The following is a 23,725-nucleotide window of genomic DNA, read 5'->3' as shown; positions in this document are numbered from 1 at the left end:
TATAAACTTTGACCTGCAATGCTCATACCAGGCCCTATTTAGAGATAATAGAAAATTACAATATGCTACACCGGCATCTGAGAAAACACTGTCCATTAAAATGGAAGGATGAGACCAAGGAACTCATTTTTATTCATGACCCAAATCAACAACTGAATCCAAACACCTAAGTCAAACGACAGAATACCAACTATACCACCTAGAAACCATTCATAAAGTAATAAGAAAGCCACCCAAAGAAAATTACTGATCCAGTTTTCCAGAAAGCTAAACATTACCCCATCCAACACAGACAGTAATATTGGTTATACACATTAGATCTGAGTTCAAATTTCCATAGGTACACTTGCATATGCAGTACATTACACATACATTGCCTTTTTCTCCAAAGAAGTATTTTCAGTGTTGAATGAACATTATTTATTCAATTGCACCTTTATTATTTTGGAATGAAATCTATACTGTAATTGTAAGTATCTACAGTTACATGCTTATCTCTGGGTTCATGTCATTCAGTGTTCTGACAATTAAAAAAATACCCTGGACTTTAAACTTAAATCTCATTGAAAAGTTAATTGTAGAGTTGCACACAAGGTCATGTCTAATGCCAAAGTATTCTGATGCATAATTCAATCTCACTTAAAACATACATATATATTCTCCTATCCATTTTTTTTAGAGAGTGTCTTCAGAATTCTTTATAGCCCTAACATCATTCCTCTGAAACCTTCCAATTTTCATGTTTTGAAGATTTTTAAATCTTCAAAATAATACAATCTTGTTTCTGGCCCACTGAAAGATTAAGACTAGGAGAAACTAGCACAGCTTCTCCATTTAGAATAGCCAAGGTTCCTTGATAATCATTTCTGCAGAGAAAAAAAAAAAAAAACTAAAATAAAGGAAAGGTTATAAAAGGCTACCTTCACACAATAACTAAAATTCGCTTTTTCTTTTCAAAGACAAGAAAAAGGGTAGTTGTACCACAGAGTGCTTAGAAAGCACTATCTTTCAAGATAGGAAAGAAATTCCAGGTGACATCATTTTTGGCCAAAGCTCAAAGGCTACTGTGAAGGGATACAGCTCTTCCCAATTATTCCCCACGTAAAGATCAAAGTGAAGGCAAAGGGCCAATTCTTAGAGATACCTCATCCCAAATGTGCTATGTGATTACCTACATACTCATTGCATATGTGAGAAGTATTTTTTTAACCAGTAAAGCCACAAACGTTCCTCAAGTAGAAATGGAAGTAGAATTCTTCCCCACTCTGCTTTCCCTAATAATGATGACCAAAGACCAAAGTGGTTTACACAAAGCAGTGTTGATTCTACTTACACAACACTGGACCAGTTAAAAACAGTGTTATGAGGCTATGCTGGTTGGAGGGGGGGTGGGGTGGGGTGAGGGGCTGTCACCGAGGGCATACATCCTGTTAGCCAGAGTACTACTTTTGTTCTAAAGCATCATAACGGAGTTTTAAAAGCCACAACATTTTTTTCAGGCCTCTGCCTGTACAGAAAAGTTATACCAATCGAATACAAATTATTTTTAAACTGGTTCTGACTGCATAAATGTCTAAGCAAAAGCAATTTACATTAACATATTTTATTTTGCAGTTGAAGTGGGCTAGGAATGCACACCCACTCAGTTACCGTGACTCAGTCAATCAAGAGTATCTCTTTAAGCTACAATAGCTGGATACTTGCAACTGCTTGTTGCCTCCTGAAAAGAGCTGAACTGATTTTGAACCCACCAGTTCAAGTAAGATCACACTTCTGAATTTACCTCTGAAAACCACTATCGACCAGTTTTAATTTTCCACAATAAATTTCCCACCAATATAATTACATCACCTTCATTTATCTCTAAGTGTATGGTTAGATACCACAGCACAACTTTTTGTGAGTCTGTGTCAGGGCATGAGCATTAAGGAACTAAAAGCATACTTCAAATACACAGCTCTCTCGACTCCCATGGTAAAAAAAGGCAGCTCCGTTTGGTGTAAAATAAGCTGGCTCCACAGGAGAGAAACCAGAGCAATTCCTACATGCTATCCAGTGTCACCAGATCTGGCTGATTGTTTCACCCCTGCAACCTTGTGGCGGCTCCGCAGAGGCAGTGCAGGGTGCTCATCGCCGCCTTTCGCATGTGCCCGAAGGCGGGAGAGCAGAGCCACGGGGAGGCAAAGTGAAGCCCCTGTCCAGGACACAGAGAGGCCAGTCCTGTATCCTTCCCTGGGGCTCACCTCCATCCAGCCCCACTCTGTCATACCCTTCAGTCAACTCTGTTTTGCCTTCAGGGACGCATTTATGCTCCAAGGAAGAGAGACCCCTCACCTCCATTTCAGGCCCACGCGGTTCCCTTGCATTTCGGGTGGCCATCAACTGGCTGAAGCATGCGCGCGCTGCCTCGGACTTCCCCTCTCTAGTAAAGTGTCTGCCTGCTTACACACCCACTTCTCAATGCCTTCCCCCATTTCCTCTCAGATCACCCCAAGGAAAAGGGATGGCCTCTGAATATTCCCTCCTACAACAAAACACTACCTCATGAGAAAGGCTTTACTAACAAAGATATATTTAGCACTGGAAGCACTGTTAGCAGTATGTAAAATAACTTCATTCTCTCTGGCCTTCCTGTCATTTCCAATGGAGTACACAGACAACACAAGACCAGGGAGAGAATAATGCTCAGGTGCAGGACTTTAAAGTTATCTTGGAAGAAATCAGGGAGCCATTCTAGGGAAAATGATACTATGCCTGGGAAAGAGCCTTTTCAAAAGGAAAGCTAATGTCACAGGAGTGGAAGGCAGCAGACACTGGTGGGAACATATCCATATGATGGAAGTATGATAGAGCTGGATATAAAAGTTTTAAACTACAGAACAAGTATCATATAAAGCAGAGCTGTGCAAACTTTCCAGTGTTCAACTCCAAGAGTACTATGAAAATAATACCACAGCCTTGGCCTTTTCTGCTTAAATAACAAGCTGTAAGCAAGAGCCAAAGATGTCTATCATTTGGAGAGCAAAAAGTAGACTGAGACCACACTCTCACTTTACAGATAGCTACAAAGATTACATGAAGATAGGACTGTAAAGACATATCTTTAAGTCCCTGCCAACCTAATCAAGATGGTATTAACAGTGATCTCACACTCCATCTGCCTGGCTAGTAATTTATGAAAAATGTACTTCACTATTACAGGAAAAATATGTTGCACTGCTTGTGGCCACAAACCTACTGCAGCAGCTCAGGAACTCTTGGATCAGAGGCCATGAGACCAGTTCTTGACATTTACCAGGTACTGCCCGTGAGATATGATTCATTCATACAGCAATTTTGTTTGCTTGTTTGCTCCTGATGATCTCATCTTCACACAGATAAAATAGCTGACAAAAAAACTTACCATCCCTTACAATTTAGTGTAATACCATAATGTTCTGCTTTTCATCCTGTGAATTCTACGTAGATACTACACTTAATTTCATGGGATTCTTTTTATGAGTGAAAAAATCTCCCTATTCTTGCACTGATCAGAAATAATTTCGGATTAAATTACTCCTTTTCCTGACAGAAAACAGAAAAACTAATCTTGCTTACTGAAACTGTATTTCTTCAATTAATATTGCATGCCTGTTCCTTTAGCTTATATTGCCTAAGAATCAGACCTATGGGGCTTGCTAGTTGCAGAAAGGATTTGGGTTTTGGGTTTGGTTGGTTGGGTTGTTTGGGGGGGCGGGGCAGGGCAAGTAGTAGTGGTGATGGTGTCATTTTGGAAAACAGTATGAAATCTTCCAGTTTCCACCAAGGCAAAGTTCAGGGGCAGCATTCTAATGTCAGAATTACATGAGATGGCCTCTGGGTACCAAAAAAAACAAACAAACAAATACCCGCCAGTTTCAACACACTGAAATAAATTGTTAATTATGCATTTCTTTGCTTACCAGAACTGCCATTTGGATCATCCTAGTTGCTGCAGCAACTAAGAAGACAGGATATGCAATGAGGAACATGGTAAAGCAGAACAAAAAACCCTATTGTAGTTCTACAAATGTTCTTTCGGCTGCACATTGGGAAAAAAGTATCTAGGAAACTACTAACTGCTATAAATGAGTAGGCTAGAATATTCAGAGCAATAACTAAGGAATAATGGCCTATGATCCAGTCAATTCCTACTCATATGAACAACTTAAAGACATCACTGCTTTTTACATTGAATAGCAACAGGGTGAAATGAGCTTCTAATATTATTAGAAGGTTTGCATGCTCAATATCATTTGCAAGACTTCTGTCACAATCAAAATATGCAAAATTTTTCTCCTCTAATTGTCGGACAAGACATGGGCTTGGAGCACAAGATTATTTTCTTACCAAATAAAACACCAAATTACTGTGTAAACAAAGGCTGAGTCAATCTCAAGAACAATTTGATCAAGAAAATCGGTAAATTCAGTCTCAGTAGCATTTGTTCCATCTTCAGCAATGCAGATGAAGGGAACCCTTTTTCTAAGAACACATGCTTTTGTGGCTCCAAAACTCCTCTATAAAACTAAATACCGTCATTTGTTGTACTGCAGTACGCTAATACAATTTTGAAATAACTTGGGTAAATTTTCTAGTGTTCCTTTGAAAGGGCCTAGCATGATATCCACAACTCACACTCAGGGAGATTTTTTGCCCCCTCAGTTTTGCTCCTCAAATACTTTCACTGTTCAGAAACACTCTTCTACTAATCTCACTTTGCCAGATCAAAAAAACTACAGATTTTTCTTTTAGAAACATTCTTGGAAAACAAGAAATCAAAATGTCTTCACTTTATCCAACAGATACACACTTTGTAGCTTTGCTAATATATGCAAATTGTCTGATTGCTTGAAATTACTGATTAACCAGGCTGGAGAGCTGATTACCTGATTATCCAAGAGAAAAATAATTTAGCATGATTTTGTGTCATTTAACAGTCTAGATAATTTTCTAATTAATTTGAGTTTTCAAGTGAATTCAGAGATACTACTGAAAAAGAGAAAAGAGGTCAATGATCTGAATAAAGTTATGCTTTCCAGGAATTTTCTTCCTACAACAATCATTTGTCAAACGTTATTGTTAGTTACAGACACTTCAGATACATACACACACACAAACGAGAATACAAACTTCCAAAAATATTCAAAAAACAACCCATGGTAAAATCTTCACTGCTCTTATAAAGGTATCTTGTAGGGCTGGACATAAAATTAGTTGGTGCATTAGTGTGACACACGGCATCAAACTTGCAGTGTTACCAATAAATTCTGAACTACACGTGAAGCAATATGTAGCAGATATTTTGTCAATATGCTGAGCAAATAATAAATACTGGAAATACGTACTTGCCACTGAAAAGTTGTTGAGTGGATATGGCAGATCCACATCCTGGGGCTTCTCCTTATAGCCTATGAAAGAGCCATCTGTCTTTAGCAGGAAATATCTTGGCCGCCAGTTTTTTATATATTCTCCTAAAGGAGAAAAAAAATGTTCATTAGTACTGTAGAAAAAAACCTTTGATATTAAAAAATGTAACATATTATCGGTGTCTAAAATTAATTATACCAAAATCTTTTCAGACATTTTCAATTTACAGAGGAAACCTTAACTCCCTCCAAAAGAAGAAAAAATGGAATTGCAATGGTAAGCCTGGACTATACAATGATGCCTCTGGAATGAGAAGCTACAAGCACCATATAGTAATATTCTGTAATTCTAAATTTTATCACACTATACTCTGCAAAATCCTACATCTTTACACCTATAAACAGTTTGAATTTGCTGCAGGCAAAACTAAGCACTACAGCTTGACTTTTAATATCAAAATGAAATATAAACTACTACAAGGTAGAACATGTATCCCGCTAAGTCAAAGTAAAAACCATTAATTTCCTCAAAACATACACTAACCAAATACAAGAAGATTGGGTGTAATGGAAGAACCTACACAAAATATACTTAACAAACATATCTGAAAGCAAAAGGGATAAAAAAGTAGAAGCCAATTACCTTCGAAGAGTTAAGTCCACCAATAAACCTATCACCTCCACCTTCCCCCTACCCCAGTCTGAGCAGAATAGTTTTCAAGCCATGAGGTATTCAGGACCAGAAACATACAGAACAGGCCAGCAAAGACACAATAGCTTAATTAATGCCACTTATTTGCTATTTCAGGTTGAAAAATCTCTTTAATAGCATTATAATTTACAATGCCACACTAAAATCTCAGCAACAAATTTATTTTTAAAGTGCAATTACTCAGTTAAATACAGGTGAGTTTAGACTTGCCCAAGTTTCCCCATCATTGATTTCTAGCAATTCTGCAGAATAAATAACATATGTACAAGTACCTACTAAGACTTTAAATAAGTCACTGTTTCATCATTATACAAATGAACATTTTAAGAAAAAAAAGTGTTTTAAAAATGCAGAATTTCCAACCATGCCTACGACTTCTCACTGTTTGCAAAATGCTCAGAACTGACTGACCCTGGGGCTGCACTGGTGCCGGGCTAAGCCCAGCCCTTCAGTGCCACTTACCACCTCAGCACCCTGTTAGCTGTAGCTAGGTAGCTTTTAGAAAGAAGTTTACATCCATCTGACACAGAGATTAGTACATTAAAGGCTAATCTAAAAATTCATTGATCGCATCAGAGCAATCAACTAATTGTCACTGAAGTTCAACATGGGAATTGATAACATGGCCTTGCTGAACTTGATCACAACTTGTACGGATTTTGATGATGCCTATGGCTTAAAAATCTAACTGCAGCCATTAACATTTCTGATCTTCAACATGCATTTAAGCAGAGAAGCAGGGTAGGGAGTCGGATATAGAGAAGAGGAAAGAATAAGAAAAATTAACACCAGGCTATTTGTGCTGACATGTTTCCTGGCCCTCAGTAGCAAAACTATTCCTATTTAGTCCCACTTCTAGATAGCAAGGCACCTGCCTGATTTTGTTATCTAGACATTTTTATATAAGTAGAAAGAAAATTGAAAAAGTCAAAGCGTTACTTAATTTGATCACAAAATTAATACAGCAGATATAGCACTAGTTGCATTTGTATTGACTCAGAGCTTTCAATCTCAGATCTCTGGTGCTAGTTTAGCTGGAAACATCCCTACTGACACTGCCAGTCTGAACTGATTTCACAATGGGAAATCCCAGCTAACATAAAAGCAAAAAACAAAACAAAACAAAAAAACAGGTATGATATATCTGTAAGTTGGAGAAGAAATACAAGCGCAGTATGGGAAAACAAATGTGAAACTTTTAATACCAACACCAGTGAAAAACTGTATCATCATTACACAAAAAGGTAAAGACATTTCTTGAATTCAGTTTGCTGAATACTTGAAAATGAAGTAATCATAGGCCTAAGCAAAGGTATGACTCATATTTTAAGCACATTAAAAATATGCCATGCAACAAATTTGCTGAAATCTGCATGGACTCAAAAGTTGAAGCCAAAACAAAACCTTACATATCATATCATCCAATACAAGTTTTAAAAATATTAAAATCCTAGTTGTTTTCTTAAACAGACCATAAAGAGAATCTTCTGTACAATTCTAATAAATTATATGTTACTTAGTTGTAACAGTGACTGTTATGAGAGAAAGCGCCTGTTACTAGGTTTAAAATCTAGCAAGATCTTAGTCTTATCTAAGTCTTATCTTAACTGGAAGGCAGGCACCTAAAAACTGCTGAAGAAGAGTTCAAGGACAGCATGGAGAGAATACCAACATGCCTAAAACAGGTCAGCCACCCAACAGTTCAGATTTCAAAGGAAGTCCTCCTTTCTGTAAGGAATAAACAACAGGGAGATAAGCAGACTGCTCTAAGAATCAGAGGTGACAAGGTAAGTACACTCATTAGTCACTTCAGGAAAGAACAGAAGCCTTTCTTGACTTACATACACACTCTCCAGAACTAAACCTGTAGAAAAGGAAACCATTCTAGCAGGTGCCCTTAGAGACCCAGCACACCCTTCCCTGATCACTTACTCCCTCTACTTCTCTTAGGACAACACTCCAGATCGCATTCGGCTTCTACTAGGTACACTCATAGTCTCTTAAATCAACAGATTTTTGACCATCTACTGAGTTATACAACTGATGTCCTGCCTGGAGAAAAACCATTAGAAGAGTGTGACTAGCACTTCCAAGCTCCTCTGAAGAGAGGTAGCAACTTTGGACAAAACCTAATCACAAGAAGATATAAATATTGAATGACATGTAAGTACCAGTTTATCCATGAGTACAGCTGTACCTCTGTCTTTGACCTGCAAACTCTAGCCAGACACAGGACATGGAATTTAAAAGCAACTGTAAAACACTATGGTTTCATAAGGATCCATACAGTTCTTCTGTAGACACATTTCTTTGAAGAATGTTTCTCCTAAATGGTTCCCCAACATGAATCACGGTCAGACTACTTTTTCAAGACATCTGTACAAACACACACACAAAAAAATCCCCTAGTTTTGTCATGCAATGACCGATATTCCAATCCCTCTTCAAGGCCTATACATGAATATTTATCATCTGCCCTTTATTTATTTTGTAATTTAATTAACAAATGGGTGAACACTTTTGAAGACTAAAGTAAACAGTGGTATCAGTGAACAGTTCACTTAGATGCTCAAGTGGTTTAATGGCTCTCAAGATGCACTCTAGGTGCTCTCTTATAACTGCATTCCTTCTACATAATCTGTTTAAGGATAGAAAAACATTTTAGTCCATACTTCTTAACAGACATGTGCATACTGACCTGCTTTGAAAGATAAATCCTCCATACAAAATACTAAAACACAGCAGAATATTTGAAAAGACACTTCCACATCTTCTGACTTACCAGAGCTACATTAAAAATTACCCAAAAGAAGTATATTTTACAGTATGAACAATATTAAAATTACTTTAAAGACATTTGGAGTGTATGTTTATCAAATATATCAACACAAGCAAACAACAGGAAATTTACATCTGAAATTCATTAATTCAAGAGAAAGGAGAAGTCCAGGCAGGCTAACCAAACCACAAGATATCCTGACAATTTAATGAAATGGAGCTGTGGATCTGCCATAGAGAATTAATCAGTTTGTACCCTGCTTCCTGCTGAGTTAATGTAAGCTAAATTATCATTTTGCTTAAATTTATACCCTTCTAAGTTGAAAAACATGTTCTTTTAGGATCTGTTTATTAGGCAGTAAGAAGAGGTCTCTAATTTCAACCACTGCAACAAAGAAAGCCAAGTAATTCCTACATCATTTTAATTCTATTCAAAGTTTTTAAAGCTACTTGAGAAAAGGGGCACCAGAATATGTATTTTACAGATACATACAGACAACAAATGCATACACGCACACAGAGAATACAAATTTAGAATCAGTTTTAGGCTGTTGGGGTCTGCTTTTTTACTAAAAACTGAGAGAATACACCCAAAAGATGAAATAAGACAGCAATACATTCTTGAAGCACATGAAAGTGCAATCTGATCTTCATGCAAAAAGCACCGTCATAACATGTAACTCTTTAATTAATGTTTTATTTAATAATATACTGGCTAACAACAGTAATAAAGAATGCTTAATGAAGGTTTGTTTAGAACATCACCCTCACGGCTGGCTCTGTATTCTCTGTACTGCACCTTAATGATTTTCTTTCTTGTCTTTGACAGCTAGTAACAAGAATCCTGCCTTCAGGACATTCCACAAAATATATTTATTCTAGTGATGCAATGTTTGTAGTTTTGATACCACTGAGAAGCTTCACAAAAGAAGGCCTTTCTAAGAAACTGTATGAGTAGTCATCAAATCTGTGTAGACAAATGTATCACTCGAAGTTCGTAATTTTTTTAACTTCACCTCAGAACTCAAACTTTCTCTTCAAACATATACTCCACATCAGAATCAATGCTTTCTATTGTTAGCCTCACCTCTTGTAATCCTTAAACATATGGAAATTTAGCAATTCTTGAAAAATTATTCCATAATTTAAAATTAATCTTATTATTTTTAAATATTTTTTTAAAAAATCACTTTTGCAAAACATCTACATTTTTCAATATGTAAATGATTTTAGAGGTGTGAAGGAAATGTCTTTAATATACAGTGCTGATAAGCAACAGAAACCTGAGTTCAAAAACTTGCTTCCTTAAAAGAAGCAACAGCTGCCACACAGACATAAGTGAGATATAAGAGGGAAAAAGAAAGAAAAAAACCAAATCCCCCTCCAAGCAGAGAACACCAAAAATCTGCCTTTTCTGTGTCATCAATTTACTAAAATGGATTTAATAGAAATAATACACAAATATTGTTCTCCTTTCTTCTTTTTCTTTCTTTTTTAAGGGACTTTTTTGTTAAATCAAACTCCAGCTTCCCTACGCTAACATTTAATCAACAGAGAGGGAAAAGTTGAATTTATCTAAGAGCATTAAACAAAATTACATAAAAGTAAATAAACAACTTAACCATATGCAATTTTTCTTTAAAAGAAACAACTGTAATTAATGTCAGGTTAAGTAAAATATCAGAAGTAATGCCAGTGGTTTTGAGATTGAATTTACTTACCTTGGCCCTCTGAGGGCAGTGTTACCTAACACACGATTAGAAGCATCAGCAGACTATTTGATTAAGTCAGTAGACACTAGTAAATGTAAAGCACTTCTGCTAATTACTTACTTCTGATTTCATGATAACAAATTTGTGATCCAGTTCAAAGCCACTGTAAAAAATGTTTAAAAAACCTGAAAATGTATACCTGTCCTCATGATTCAATATAGGTTCTTCTATCTAATGTAAATGTGTAATTATACCATGCAAAAGATTTGACAAAATCTTATTGCATACCAAAAAATTAAATAAAACTGTGATTTTTTTTCTAATGTGCCCTAGCATTTTAAAAGCTATTTTTATTATCTATCCCCTCCCAAGTATTTGCCAGCAGTTCAAAGAAAAGCAGAATTTGGAACTAACGCTTTTTGAGTCTGTCTTTTATACTGTGAGACAATGATTATTTATTTATACTGTTTTCCCACCATTCCCAGTAATGCTAAATGACATTTTGAGCACACCTGTACTTACATTAGACAAATGAATTTTTCCAGTCACAACTAGGAAACATTTCATGCCATGTGTGGGCATCGGCTTATACCACAGATAAGCTTCCATTCAGTTTCCTGCAAACTGGGTGGTTAAGGTGAGAAGGTTCAAGGATGACATGGCAGCGTTCCAGTGCAAATATAAAGACTGGTCAATTTATGTTCAGCTATTCACAGCTGTGTGGCCAGAAACCAGTGAAAACCACACAGATGTTAAGATTTTGCAGAAGGCAGCAAGCAGCCTCGGAAACAAGCTCTAGAAGTTCCTCAGCTGAGCAAGGGGAGAGGAAAGCAGGGACAACTCTCTCCTCCATGCCAGCCAAGATGCACTGAAGAGCAGGCAAATGGTAGGATCCTTTTTCCTGAAGCAGCAGTAGGTAGCGATCAAAGACAAGGGCTCCTACAAGTAAAACAGAGTACTTCCAAGCAGGGAGGTGCAGTCACCAGGCAGGGTGAAACCATAGAGTGGCTCCCCACAGTCTCAGCATGCACCTCTGCAGCTAAAGCGACAGGGAGGACCACTCTCCTCAAGCGAAAGTTTTTCCCTGATCTTACTGTGGGGTTTTCTTCCCCACAGGTTCTGAATGCAACCTACAAACATGTTCCAGTTAGAGTCTCACTAGGGTTCAAGCCACCAGCTGCCCTAATTTTTTCATTAAGACTACTGGAGTGAGTCACTGTCCTGTCTTGTTTAAATGCAACAGTACTTCAGCTCCAGCTGTTTATTCAACCCTTTCCTGTTGCATTAATAATCTTTTCTCTAAAATATCAAAAAATCTAGAGGAAAATATTCAATAGCAGAGACATACATACCGCTATTCAAACGCAAACGCAGTTTTCAAACTGGGCATCTGCAGTATCCACACAAAATTACTGATGTGTTTTGGCATCTCATGGAAATAAATGTTCACAGTACATATTCAATTTTCATATGCACAAAATTTTGTCCTTTTAAAAAATTGTACCAGAAATACTGAGCTAGCTGACATCCTGACAAATTGAGAACTGACCTTTACCATGTCCATTTTGAGCCAACAGGAAGAAAAACTTGCCAGTTTCAACATCACTCTCACTTCCCCTTCATTCTTGAAGGATAAGAATTAGAACAATAAATAAATTAAATAGAAGTTGATATGAGCACATGCTGTCTGGAATAACAGAGTCCTATATTGCATCAGCATCCCTGCACAACAAAGGAGATCAATATTTTCTAAATATGCCTACTATTCAGGAATGGAAAACCAAGGTCTATATCCTGGAAACATGTAGGGACACTGCTCACATTTTCTAAATTTCTCTTTTGCATAAGGCTTTATAGGACCAAAGCCCAAAATGCTACACTATTTAGTTGCTTCTCAAAGCAGTTTTGTAGTTTTTAATAGTGTTGAGATGTATTTGTGGTAAATGAAAAAAAAAATTAGAATATTGTCTCACATAATTATTTTTTATAGCTAAAAACCTTCATGTTCTCAGTACTTTCAAATATTTATAATTTTTTATATAGGACTATCAGCATCAAGTGCTACTTTGTGTAACAGAAAAAATACTACTTTTCTTTCTTGTGTTTTTATCAAGTGCTAGTAGACCAAAGGATCTTTTTCAGATTTTGAAAATATTTGAAGAGTAGGACAAGTATACAAATATTAATCTATAAATTGCACTGAATAAGACAGTCAGCTACAGCAGCAACAATTTAAATTTATGTACTTGGTACAAATGTATATATTAAATCAGACGATTAAAATGTAAATGCTTTTTACACATAGCTAAACTGAATTAAACATCTTAATATTCTCTACTTACAACATTCTGTAAAACAGCCAACTCTAGTTTACAAAAGAAATATCAAACTTTCCATTGTTTGCAAAGGAATATGATAAGTTTGACAATAGCATTATCATTCAGCTGAGTTTCTTTGACAGATTAATGTGTTGTCAAAAATTAATGTGACTTTCCCCTCTTAAAACCGGTATACTTGCTAGCATATCTTCATAAAGCATACTGTCTCACTTTTAAAACTGGCACATTGCAGTAATTTTAAAATAGCTCCTCTGAACTTTCTCCTTGTCACTAGGTATGCTCCTAGCCTCAGACCTTGTCAGGTGCCAAACAGCTAGCACCAACATCATTCAGCTACGTTTCTTCCTCAAGCACACTGCTAAAATCAACCTTTTTGCTTTATCATTTAGCCTGCATCATTTGCAAAGAACCAGTCCGAGATACGCACAAGCATTCCTCAAACTGCTTGAGTTGAAAGAACAGCTCCATTACTGCTGTAAACATCAGGAGAACTTTGGGGCTTCACAGTAATCAGCAATTCATCACTAACCAGAGTAACCTGGGCTTCACAACAGCAATGACAGAACACAGAAAATGGCACAATTCTATGGAGAAGAACCTACAACCCAACTAACAGGCAAAGAGCAATCCTCCATGTGCAGTGCTGTTGACCTCTGTCCAGGCTCAGATGCAGAAGTTGGTAGCTGGGTTAGGAGGCAGCCACACCTGAATTTTCAGTTAAAATCAAGTTGACATAATCCAAAACTGACTTCTTCCACTCTGCCATGGTGATAAAAGGGGACATCAAATGCTCCCATCAGTAGTTATTGTTATCAATGACCAACAGATCCGATGCTTATTAGACCTAAGACGGAAGATACCATAAAAAGGGGTTCCTTCACTTTTGGTGAGAACTCGGTGGAAAGGGGTGGTTAAGTTCATTCAAGATAATATTTAAGTCATGCTGTGACTGACCAAAAAAACCTGATATATACGGATAACCAGAAGACATGTCTGCAATCCACAGACACAGTGCACCTCAACCACTATTTCATTTTCCATTTTTCAGTTCAATACAGGTATCAGAATGTTGAATTTCACATAATAGTAGAGAAGAAAATTCATCATTTTAAAGTTTCCATTTTTATCTTTAAAGTAAGAGATCACCTGGATAAGAGAATGCTTTCATTTAGCCTTTCTGAACTAACTTAATTTCCCTCCATGCTTGTATCCTTTTCCAGATTTCTTTCACGTTATCCTGGAAATTCAGCAGCAGCAGAAATCACCGAAAAAGAAATAAGAAAGGATTTTAGTGGAAGAAAGAAAACTGTATTCCTATAGAGAAATCCAAATTTATTTTATGTGCAACTGTCAAACAGGAAAATATATGTTATGCCTGACCAGCTTCTTGCCTTTGGAGAAAGAACTGAAAATAAGATCAAGTGAAAGAGAAAATTAGTTGCTAATCTCATTCTAACCCCTAGCATTTACTTGTCTACTATATAATACTAGATGATCACCGATTGGCACTTTCTGCATAAGAAAAGCTCAGGATGCAATAGTAGGGGTATGCAACGTATCAGTCTTGAGGTAGACAGACAAAGCTATGTAAGAACTTGTATAGCACCTGTCCACCAAATGTCTGAAACTGAAATAAGTGCATTACTCTTTCTACTTCCACAAGTACCAAATTTATCAAGTTGGTTTGTTTTTTTTTTCCAAACCCACCACATGGAGAAATCAAAAGTTTTCTTCCTTACAAGAAAAGGCTCTTTTTAGGAATAAACAACAGAGGGAGGGAAGATATTAAACTCCTGAACTAATTAACAGAAGTAAAGGAGGCGGTGGGGGACAATGATAATTAATATGTACCCACCTCCTAACCAAATCTCCACATACATTCATTCTGTATATGCACACACAACAGCAGCATCATAAACCGTCTCAAGTTCTTGCCATTATTCAGTTCGACATCTGCACATGTTTATGCGTCTCTCCAAACAACCTCTTGAACACCCTGCTGGAGCTGTCATTTTTTTCTTCTCCCTATCTGGCAGATGGCAAGTCAACAATCGGCATCAACAGCAGCCGAATATCTCCCCCCTCCATCCGACCCCCCTAAACAGACACAATAATAACTTCTTTGTGCTTCCCCACAATGCAGCTGCTTAAACCATTTCGCTACAAGGCTGCTTTGCCTTAATAAAAAAAAAAAAAAAAAAAAAAAAAAAAATCCCTTCTGTCAAGTCTAAAAAGCAGCATAATGTTAAGCAAGCTAAAGCCACAGCACAGCTGCAAACGGGCAGACACATTGACAGCTCCTCCCTTAACAAAGCCCTGTGAATTGAAGGGGGTTCATCTGAGGCTCACACAGTAATTAGTATAAAAAAGTCCGACAGCCTCTATTATGCTAGGAAAAAAAAACTGGACAGAACTGGGCTGCTGTTTTGCGTCAAGAGTTCTGCTGCAGAGTAGATAAATCATGTTGGGTTTTTTTCCTCTCTTTTTAAAGACAGTAATAAGGAGGATGAGAGAAGCTAATTTGAAAACTTGGACACAGTAATTGTACCATATGGTGAGCATTTATCCCTTCTGAAATACACGCTAACAGTCACTTACATGCACAGTGCTTTGTTTTACAGTTGTTATTCTCTCTACCATATTCATAAAATGGATCTGAATATCCGATACTCCAGAGAAGTTGTGTGTAATTAGCAGCAAAACTGCCTGAGCTTAATATATTGGCCTACCATAGCAATCTAGTTAATTGCAGAAAATCCCATGCCCCCAAATTTAAATAGTGTCCACTTCAAGATTTTTTATTTCTCTCAAACTGGCTAAATATCACACATAATAAAGTTCAGAGAAGTAATTTATTGACGCCAATACTCCTTGATACTACTGACTCTAAAATGCATGAGCAGGAGGTATTTTCCTTTTCATCAATGCAGTATAGAGGAATTAATTCAAGTACCATGTAATAGTAACCACAAAATATTTCAGTTCTATCGTACTTGGGAAAGGAATTGCTCCGCAAACTTAAAGGTGAAACTGAACTTCAGCACGGGGCACGGGAGGGAGACAAAGACTTCAAATCCACTCCCTCACCTCCACCCCCATTTTCTTCCTGGACTGTATTTTGCAGTATTTCTGTTAGCAATCCAAATGTTTCATTCATAAGAACCTTCAAAATTCTGAAAATATACCATCCAACCCTCAGGGTCTTCTTGCTTTTTACCACATAATTCCAGTTTTTCACCCTGTTCATCCCACCAAATCATCCTGGAATCACAGAAGATAAGAAAACAGTTGAATGGAGCTGGGAAAACGTAGGCTTCTTTAAATAAACACTGTAGTTAAATGGCAAAATTAATAAATCTTAAAAGTATTGCTTACAGAAAATAAGATGCAGTGAACTTCCAAGGAAGGGAAATAAAAAACTCAAGCAAAATAAAAGATGAAAATTTGATGGAAAATTAATCAGACATACAATGAAGTCTGCAACTGAGGATAACAGTATTTGCAAAGAACCAGAATGGTTTCTTTCTATTGGTCTTTACCTCAGAGGACTACAACAGAAATCTGCTTCAGGTAACAAATTCTTTCACTGTCTCTGGACCAAAAAGGAGGTATTGGAGCAGAGTGCTAGGTACTAAGGAGTCCCAGAACTAGGCAGAATACATCCACAATTACTAAGAAATTCTAAGTGAGGTGAAAACTACTGGCAAAAAACAGCTACCCTTCAATGATGACAGTTAAACTGAAGGATTATAAATGGAGAATTACACCCCACGCCCCCAAGAAGAACCAAAAAAAGTTTAAAAAAAAGAAACTTGAAAATTTCAAGTCAATTGGCTGGATGGTACTCAAAGAAAACTGTTTATAATTCTGTTTTTAATCATACACTTAAATAACACAAACTGACATAAGATAAACAAGGCAGCACTGCCTTTGAGCAGAAAAATCATCCCCATCATACATATGGGATTTCTTTAAGAATGTCAAGAAAATAAAATGGATAAAGAAAGACTAACTGACACAATTTATTTCAACTTTTAAAAAGCTTTTAGTAAGTTTAAGGAAACAGTAGTTGTGTGGACGAAAAAAGCTGTGTGGTGAAACAGAACAGAAATAGGAAACTGGATAAAAGGATGAGAGCAAAATAGGATTACATAGTCAAATTTCAATCCATGATGCTCTACAGTTCTCTGTTAGGAACACTTCCAGTTAATATATACAACAATGATCTGGGATCACCACTACATATATTGCAAGACAGTGAAACTATTCAAGTTTATTAAGAATGTGAAGAATTTCAGACTGGCAAAGCTATGCCAGTGAGCTGACAAACACCAGATGAAATACAGTGAAGAATTACTTGGATTAATAAACAGTTACAGAAATAACCTGAAATACTCATACACTGTGTTTAGATTTAAATTAACTACTAAGAACAATTAATGTAACCTTTGCTTAAGTATGCAGTGCTGAGAAAAAAGAAATAAAAATATTACCATTTGTAAAGTTACACAATTTTAGGAACCCTGAAAATATTATTATTCCATGGTAAACAAATAAAATACAGTTTTGCTAGCTATATTAAAAAAAAAATCACAAGAGAACAAAAGGGCTTCAGAGACAAAATACACACACACACAAAAAAAACCCCACTGAATTTATAAAGAAGCAGAGGGAGGAGAGAAAGACTGGATTAGGTTTGGGTTTCAAAGGAAGGACTACAACAAAAAGATTTAACAACACAAATGGCCAATAGCAGAATACCAGACATCTCACAGGAACACATTTTCAGAAGAGTTGAGGAACAGATTTTCAGACATTCCTCATCTACAGTTCTAGCTGAACTCTGTAACATCACCACGTAACTAGCGGTTTGCACCATGGCAATGCCAGCCACTTTCCCACCAATTCAGCACCCAATACCTGCTAGCATCTTTAGAAAAAGACAGCCTCTCCTTGAATGCCGTGAGGCATCTCCAAACTTGTTTGAGCACGTTTTCTTAAAAAATTAAAATCTCACATTCAGAAAATTGGCGTAAACATTCGACATAGGCAGGTTCTTGCTTTAATTGCTATGAATTTTTGTCCTAGCACAAATCTGGTACTAGCTAGGGACTACTGATGGTGAATGAAAGTCCCAGTCCTTGACCACTTTGGTTCACCTTAAATACAATCTACCACCAGCACAGCGCATTTGGGAAGGTGAGGAACACTTGCAAAGGAAGTGTGAGGTGCATCCCATGTCCAGCTCCACTTCATCAGCACTGACATCCGCGCAGCTGAGGCAGGTCTACAAAACGATCTAACCAAAAGCACACCCTGAGAAAATAGGTTTTGACCAGATCAAAACAATTTCAGCTCACTGTACAGCTAGTATCAGCACAAAGGAGAGGTGGGGAATAATTGGCTGGGGGCAAGAAAGATGCAAAGGAGATGGGGCATCAGCATGAACTTATGCAAGATTAACTCCTGATTAATCGGGCTGCTGCTCTACCTTGTGATTGCAATTCTTGTTTTCCAGTTAAGATAGAAAATCAAGTTCAAGTGATTCAAATTTCTAAGATCAACTGCATCTCTAAGCAACCATGCCATGACAGTTCTGACACAATATTAAACCAAGAATTTCCCTAATACAATTTCACATTCTATACAAGCAAAGCATATTCTGACAACATTTTCTTTACACATGTACACATAAATTACAAATAAAAATATGTAAACTATAAGGAATATGTACAAACCTCTGTACTCTGGTAAATAATTGAAAAATCACTTAAAATTCACAACTTGAAAAAAGCTAGAAATACAACACTTTGACATGTATTTGTGAAGCAGTTATTACAATTTAATGTTATTAACAAAATCTTAGCAACACAGAGATCCCAGTATAAATCGATATTTTGAGTTAGCCATGCAATACTTCCCCATACTAGAAACAGTGCCAAGAAAATAAGAACAATTTGGTCAGTAAAGTATTTTCTTAAATTTGCAGGCTATAATTAATAGAAGCTAAAAAAACAACTCAAGTTTTAAACCTCAGGATTCAACATATTTCTAAAATATTTCACTGCCTTAAAATGAATAAAACTGCTCGTAACACCCACATAAGAATCTTAATACAGTTCAATTTTAACATACATATTTTACAGTATTTCATCCTGCATGATTTTATTATATTACAATTGCAATAAATATTCACGCAAGGTGTTAAAAAGTCTTTTGCTTCAAGTTTTTCCAGTGCTCTCAATTAAAAGAAAGCTTGATTGATAAGCAGAATTGCAAAATACTAGACCCTGTAATTTCACTAGCAAAAAATTTTTGCCTCATTTTCAGTCACTTTAGAAACTTTTAAAACAGAGCTATAAATTATGAACCCCAAAATTTCAACCACAAGATGGAACTGAAAGATGACTGACCTGGATAAGACGTATAAATTTATCTAGCCAATCTCAGGATGAGGTTTGTTACTGTTTTTCTGCTAACAGACACATATTTTGTGGTTTCTCTGCTATAAGCATACGTTTTTTTCCTAATTCAAATTACTGAAAAGTTTTTAATGACAGCCTCCAAAGTAGTTCTGATACAAAAAGCAGTCTAATAACTTACAGGATGACCTTAAATAGATCTCAGCAAACGCTACAATTATTTTATTCAATGCAGAAGTCAAATTTCATACAAGAGAAAACACTGATAATTTCCTCCTACATCTGGCCTTTCTGAAATTCTGATTATACATACAATAATTAACTGGCACCAAATATTTAACATTTGTGACACCAAAATAATAGGGACCAATAAGGAACTGTAATTTAAAAAAAAATATTTGCATTACTATTGAATTAACTAAATAAATTTGATATGGTTTTAGTGGACGTTTCTTCCTCTAGAAAGTAAACAGCACAATTTTCTAATTAATAAAAACAAAATGGAAACTGACTTACAACACTGACTTCAAAATCCTTGTGAAAGTCTGTACTGGTGATGTCACAAATGCTGTCACATCTGAGCGGGTATTGTCTGTAGAAGGTTCAGAAATGTCCATTTTAATCAAAACATTTATTAGAGGTAGTTGTGTCTTGTTTTTATTTTAATGAATTACAGAATTCTTTAAGAATCATGGTTGCAACTCCCTTTAACAATAATAAATTCAGTAAAATCTAAATAGCTGAAATATAAGGATCTGATCTATAATGGATACGGAAACCCACGTAAGAGTGAGGGGAAATCCATACTCTATGCTTCCATCAGCCTTTAATAATGATGTTTGCATAACACTGATGTAACACTCACATTTTCTAATTTGCTTAAAGTTAACTACAGATTATTTCCTCAGAGTACTAAAATGCCAGTGATAAAGTGCTACAAGACAGAAAACACAATTTCTCCAAGCTTGCAGCTATTTTTAAATTAAACCTTTTAACTTCATCATACTTCAAAGCCACATATTATCTTCCATTTCTTCCCACTGCAAAACACTAACTACTAAACAATTACTTTTCTTATGTCAAGAAATCCTCACATCCCTGGTCCAAATCTCAAAGACAGAGAGGAGGACACTTGTTCACTTAGATGTAAGTTGTAAGTGTCTGAAAAAAACCTTTTCCTTCACTCCTTTTTCCCTATACAATTTGGGAGCATGGCACCGCCAAAAGGACATTCTGTACTATGGGAAGGGATTTGAGCAGTGCCTGAAGAACTGTTAAACATCTTCTTATTTAGAGCATTTATAGCACAACTATTTATATACTTAGGTTTCTTTTGATGCAAGTCATCTATGTTCTATAATCATTTCTGTATGTCCCCAGTAAAGACAAAGAAAGAAAGAAAGAAGCCTTTCCAATAAAGACTTACAGTGAGAAAAATTAATTCAGGTACAGAACTTCTAAAAACATCTTTTAAGATGTGATATAAGAACTGGAACAAATGACAACAGAATAAAGCTATGCTTTTATTTCAAATTCCAAAGAGGAAAAAAAAAAAGCCTCATGCCAGAATGAGGTATGAGGACATATGGGCAGTCTATCACCTGACTACCAAACAGCAGTACTAAAGCTGACACATGTTTGTTAATCCCAAGAGGTAAAACGCTGCTTTGTCTTCTGGGGGTCGTGCTGCAGATGAGTGCCCGTTATGATGCTGATGCATTTTTCCATGCTGACGTTCCCTGGGGAATTTGAGTTCCCCATCAGAGAGAAGCGACACAAATTTTTCATCTTCCCCGAGAGTTTTCCATATTTTTGTTTACCAAGTGTGCATAGAAGAATAGCAAGCATCAGCAGCACAGCTGAAACAGTTTTAACAAAAGCTTTTCTTCTGGATGTCTATGATTTAATTCAGTTAAATTTTACACCAAGACTAGTTTTCAGTGGCAGCTTGATATTGTACCAAGAGATCACAGATTGAGAAGGAATGACTGAAATTTAGTGACGTGATTATTGGTTACAGACAGCAAGCCCTCTTCAGACAATCTGAGATGATTCCCCTCCCTGGAAGTGTTCAAGGCCAGGCTGGACGGGACTTTGAGCAACTTGGTCTAGTGGAAGGTGTCCCTGCCCATGGCAGGGGGGTTGGAACTAGGTGATCTTTAAGGTCCCTTCCAACCCAAACCATTCCATGATTCTATGATTAAGGAGAGGAACACTTGCCAGAGATCTGGCTATTCTCTAATGTACTTTTTATCTCTGTACAGGGCAGGATAAGGTGAGGTTAAGAGATCAATGATCAGTAAACTATAGAAACACTCTATTCCTCTACAAGTTTCTCATTCTCCTGAAATAAGTCTGTTTTAAAGAATCCTGTAGTTCCAACAAAACCCCTCAGAAAATTCCAGGTGCAATTTCTCATTATACCTCAGCTGATCTGGCTGAGGAGAAACCCTTCCTCCTCCTCCTCCTTCTAGTCTCGCAGTCCTGTGGTCTTCCTTATCTGATTTGCATTTGTGGAGCTCACTAGTCCAATAGAAAAAAAAAAAAAGTGGGGGCTGGGAAGGGGTGGGGAGTGGAGAAGGGCAGGAATAGGACAGTTTCCTGCAAGATCAGACAACTGACCCCATCAGCTGGCAAGTCATATTCTCATTAAATTCATGACAAGGTGACAAGGGGGTATGTTCCAGGCAGGGTCTATCTGAACCTCTTTCACTAGCAGCATACCATCAGATCTGATGAGGTATAAAAAGAAAACATCCTCTGGATACTGTTTTCAAAACTTCCCTCTCTCTCTGACACACGGGTCATCTGTTTAAAGGATCTGGTTATGTGAGTAACAAGTGGGAGGGCTGTATGTGTATCTATTGTTGATTGTACAAGCACCAAAGCAGACAACATACAGCTTCTTGCTGCAGCCTCTGTTTGTAAAAGGATGGTCATGCTGTCTGGCTGCATCCTTCATGTACATTTGCTCCTTAGGTACAAGTACAGAAATAGTAACACTCCTGCCTTCATTTGAGGAGAATTAACAGTGACTTACGCAATACTTTTAGCTCACTCTCTCTGTAAGTCTGTATGTGTGCTACCATAAACGCATTTTTATTATTAACCCAGCAACACTCCACGTGCTGGAAAAAGTGCCTTTACAGTGTCTTTAAACTCCATTTACTTAACATGTCAAAACAATATTAAGAAATTACTTGATTTCCATGAATCAGTACCTTCACATAAAAAAGTGTAAAGGACTTATGGGCTTAACTTAATATAATGAGAAAACAAAAATACACAGCAAAGAAAGTATGTGGACACTCCACATTCAATAGGAGAGCTCTAACTGTCCCCGATACTCAGTACAAAAGTGCCAAACTGGTGGCAACAGCAGTACCCAGCAAGGAAAGACTATGAAACACACTAGGAACTGCAGTAATTTTATCTTTTAATATTGATACAGCGTTTCTCAAAGAGCATGTCAGTGGTGACCTCAGCAAAGAGCAACTGGATTTTTAGTGTTTCATTTGAATAACACCCTGATCAAGTCTTGGACAAATTCTCAACAAGTTTACATTTCATTACTAATCTGAGTATCTTGTGTACAAATCTGCATAGGACATTCTGTGATTTTTATTCATGGTATCATATTCCTTTTTGTCTTAAAATATATCTCATCATTTCAGTATGACCTCTTCAAGGAAACAGGCCACAGAATTTTCCCGTTATGCATACACTGGCAAAAAATTGCTTGTTTTTTTAGTGCTTATCTTCCAAAATGCACTCTGCCTTGTTTTGAGGGTATCAAGATGCTCTCCTTAGTATTTTTCAATCTTTCTTAGTCACGCTCAGCTTTGTTCTGAAGACATCTGGATTCAACATTCAGTCATAGATGTCCATTACTCCTTATGCTGCTACATTAAAGACCTCTTTATGTTTCCCCATTAAGGTTCTTTCTCATGGCAAGGCAATCCCATACCCCTCAATATCCACACAGGTCCTCAGAATCTCACATTTTAAACTCATACTCTCCAACGCTCAAAATATTATCATTTTTCTTCTCTACTATTTCTCCAGGATGTAAATATTCATTTTAATATGAAATATTAAAAGAGAAACTAGAACGGAACTCATAGCTCCCATCTCCCTATGCTAATTTGCTTCTCTGTAGTCCTACTATGCATCTTGAAAGGCTGCAAGGAAACCATTTTCTACAGAACTTGACTAGGAACTCTCAAGAATTACAAGCATTAAAGAACCCAAAGATTTTATTTAACTCAGTGGGTTTCAAAATTTTTCAGTTCATGGAACCCTAACATTTTTCAGCGGAAACACGGAGTCCTGAATACCAAGAGAAGTGCTGTGTCCTATACCCTGGACAAGTTGG

The 23,725-nt window shown here is 36.8% G+C and overlaps 1 protein-coding gene across 2 annotated transcripts in view; it reads right to left on the bottom strand.

Moving 5' to 3' along the window:
- The window catches only part of AKT3 (AKT serine/threonine kinase 3), a 161,088-nt gene that overhangs the window by 71,148 nt on the left and 66,215 nt on the right, over positions 1-23,725 (bottom strand). For both annotated transcript variants that reach the window (XM_074818365.1, XM_074818366.1), the window contains exon 3: positions 5,367-5,492. In XM_074818365.1, the coding sequence (XP_074674466.1) occupies positions 5,367-5,492 (126 nt within the window). The remainder of the gene's footprint in view (positions 1-5,366; positions 5,493-23,725) is intronic.

Source organism: Strix aluco, chromosome 3 (genome assembly GCF_031877795.1).
Source record: "Strix aluco isolate bStrAlu1 chromosome 3, bStrAlu1.hap1, whole genome shotgun sequence".
Classification (NCBI taxonomy): Eukaryota; Metazoa; Chordata; class Aves; order Strigiformes; family Strigidae; genus Strix; species Strix aluco.
The sequence above is the reverse complement of the archived record's forward strand: the minus strand, read 5'-3'. Positions and strand labels throughout refer to the sequence as shown.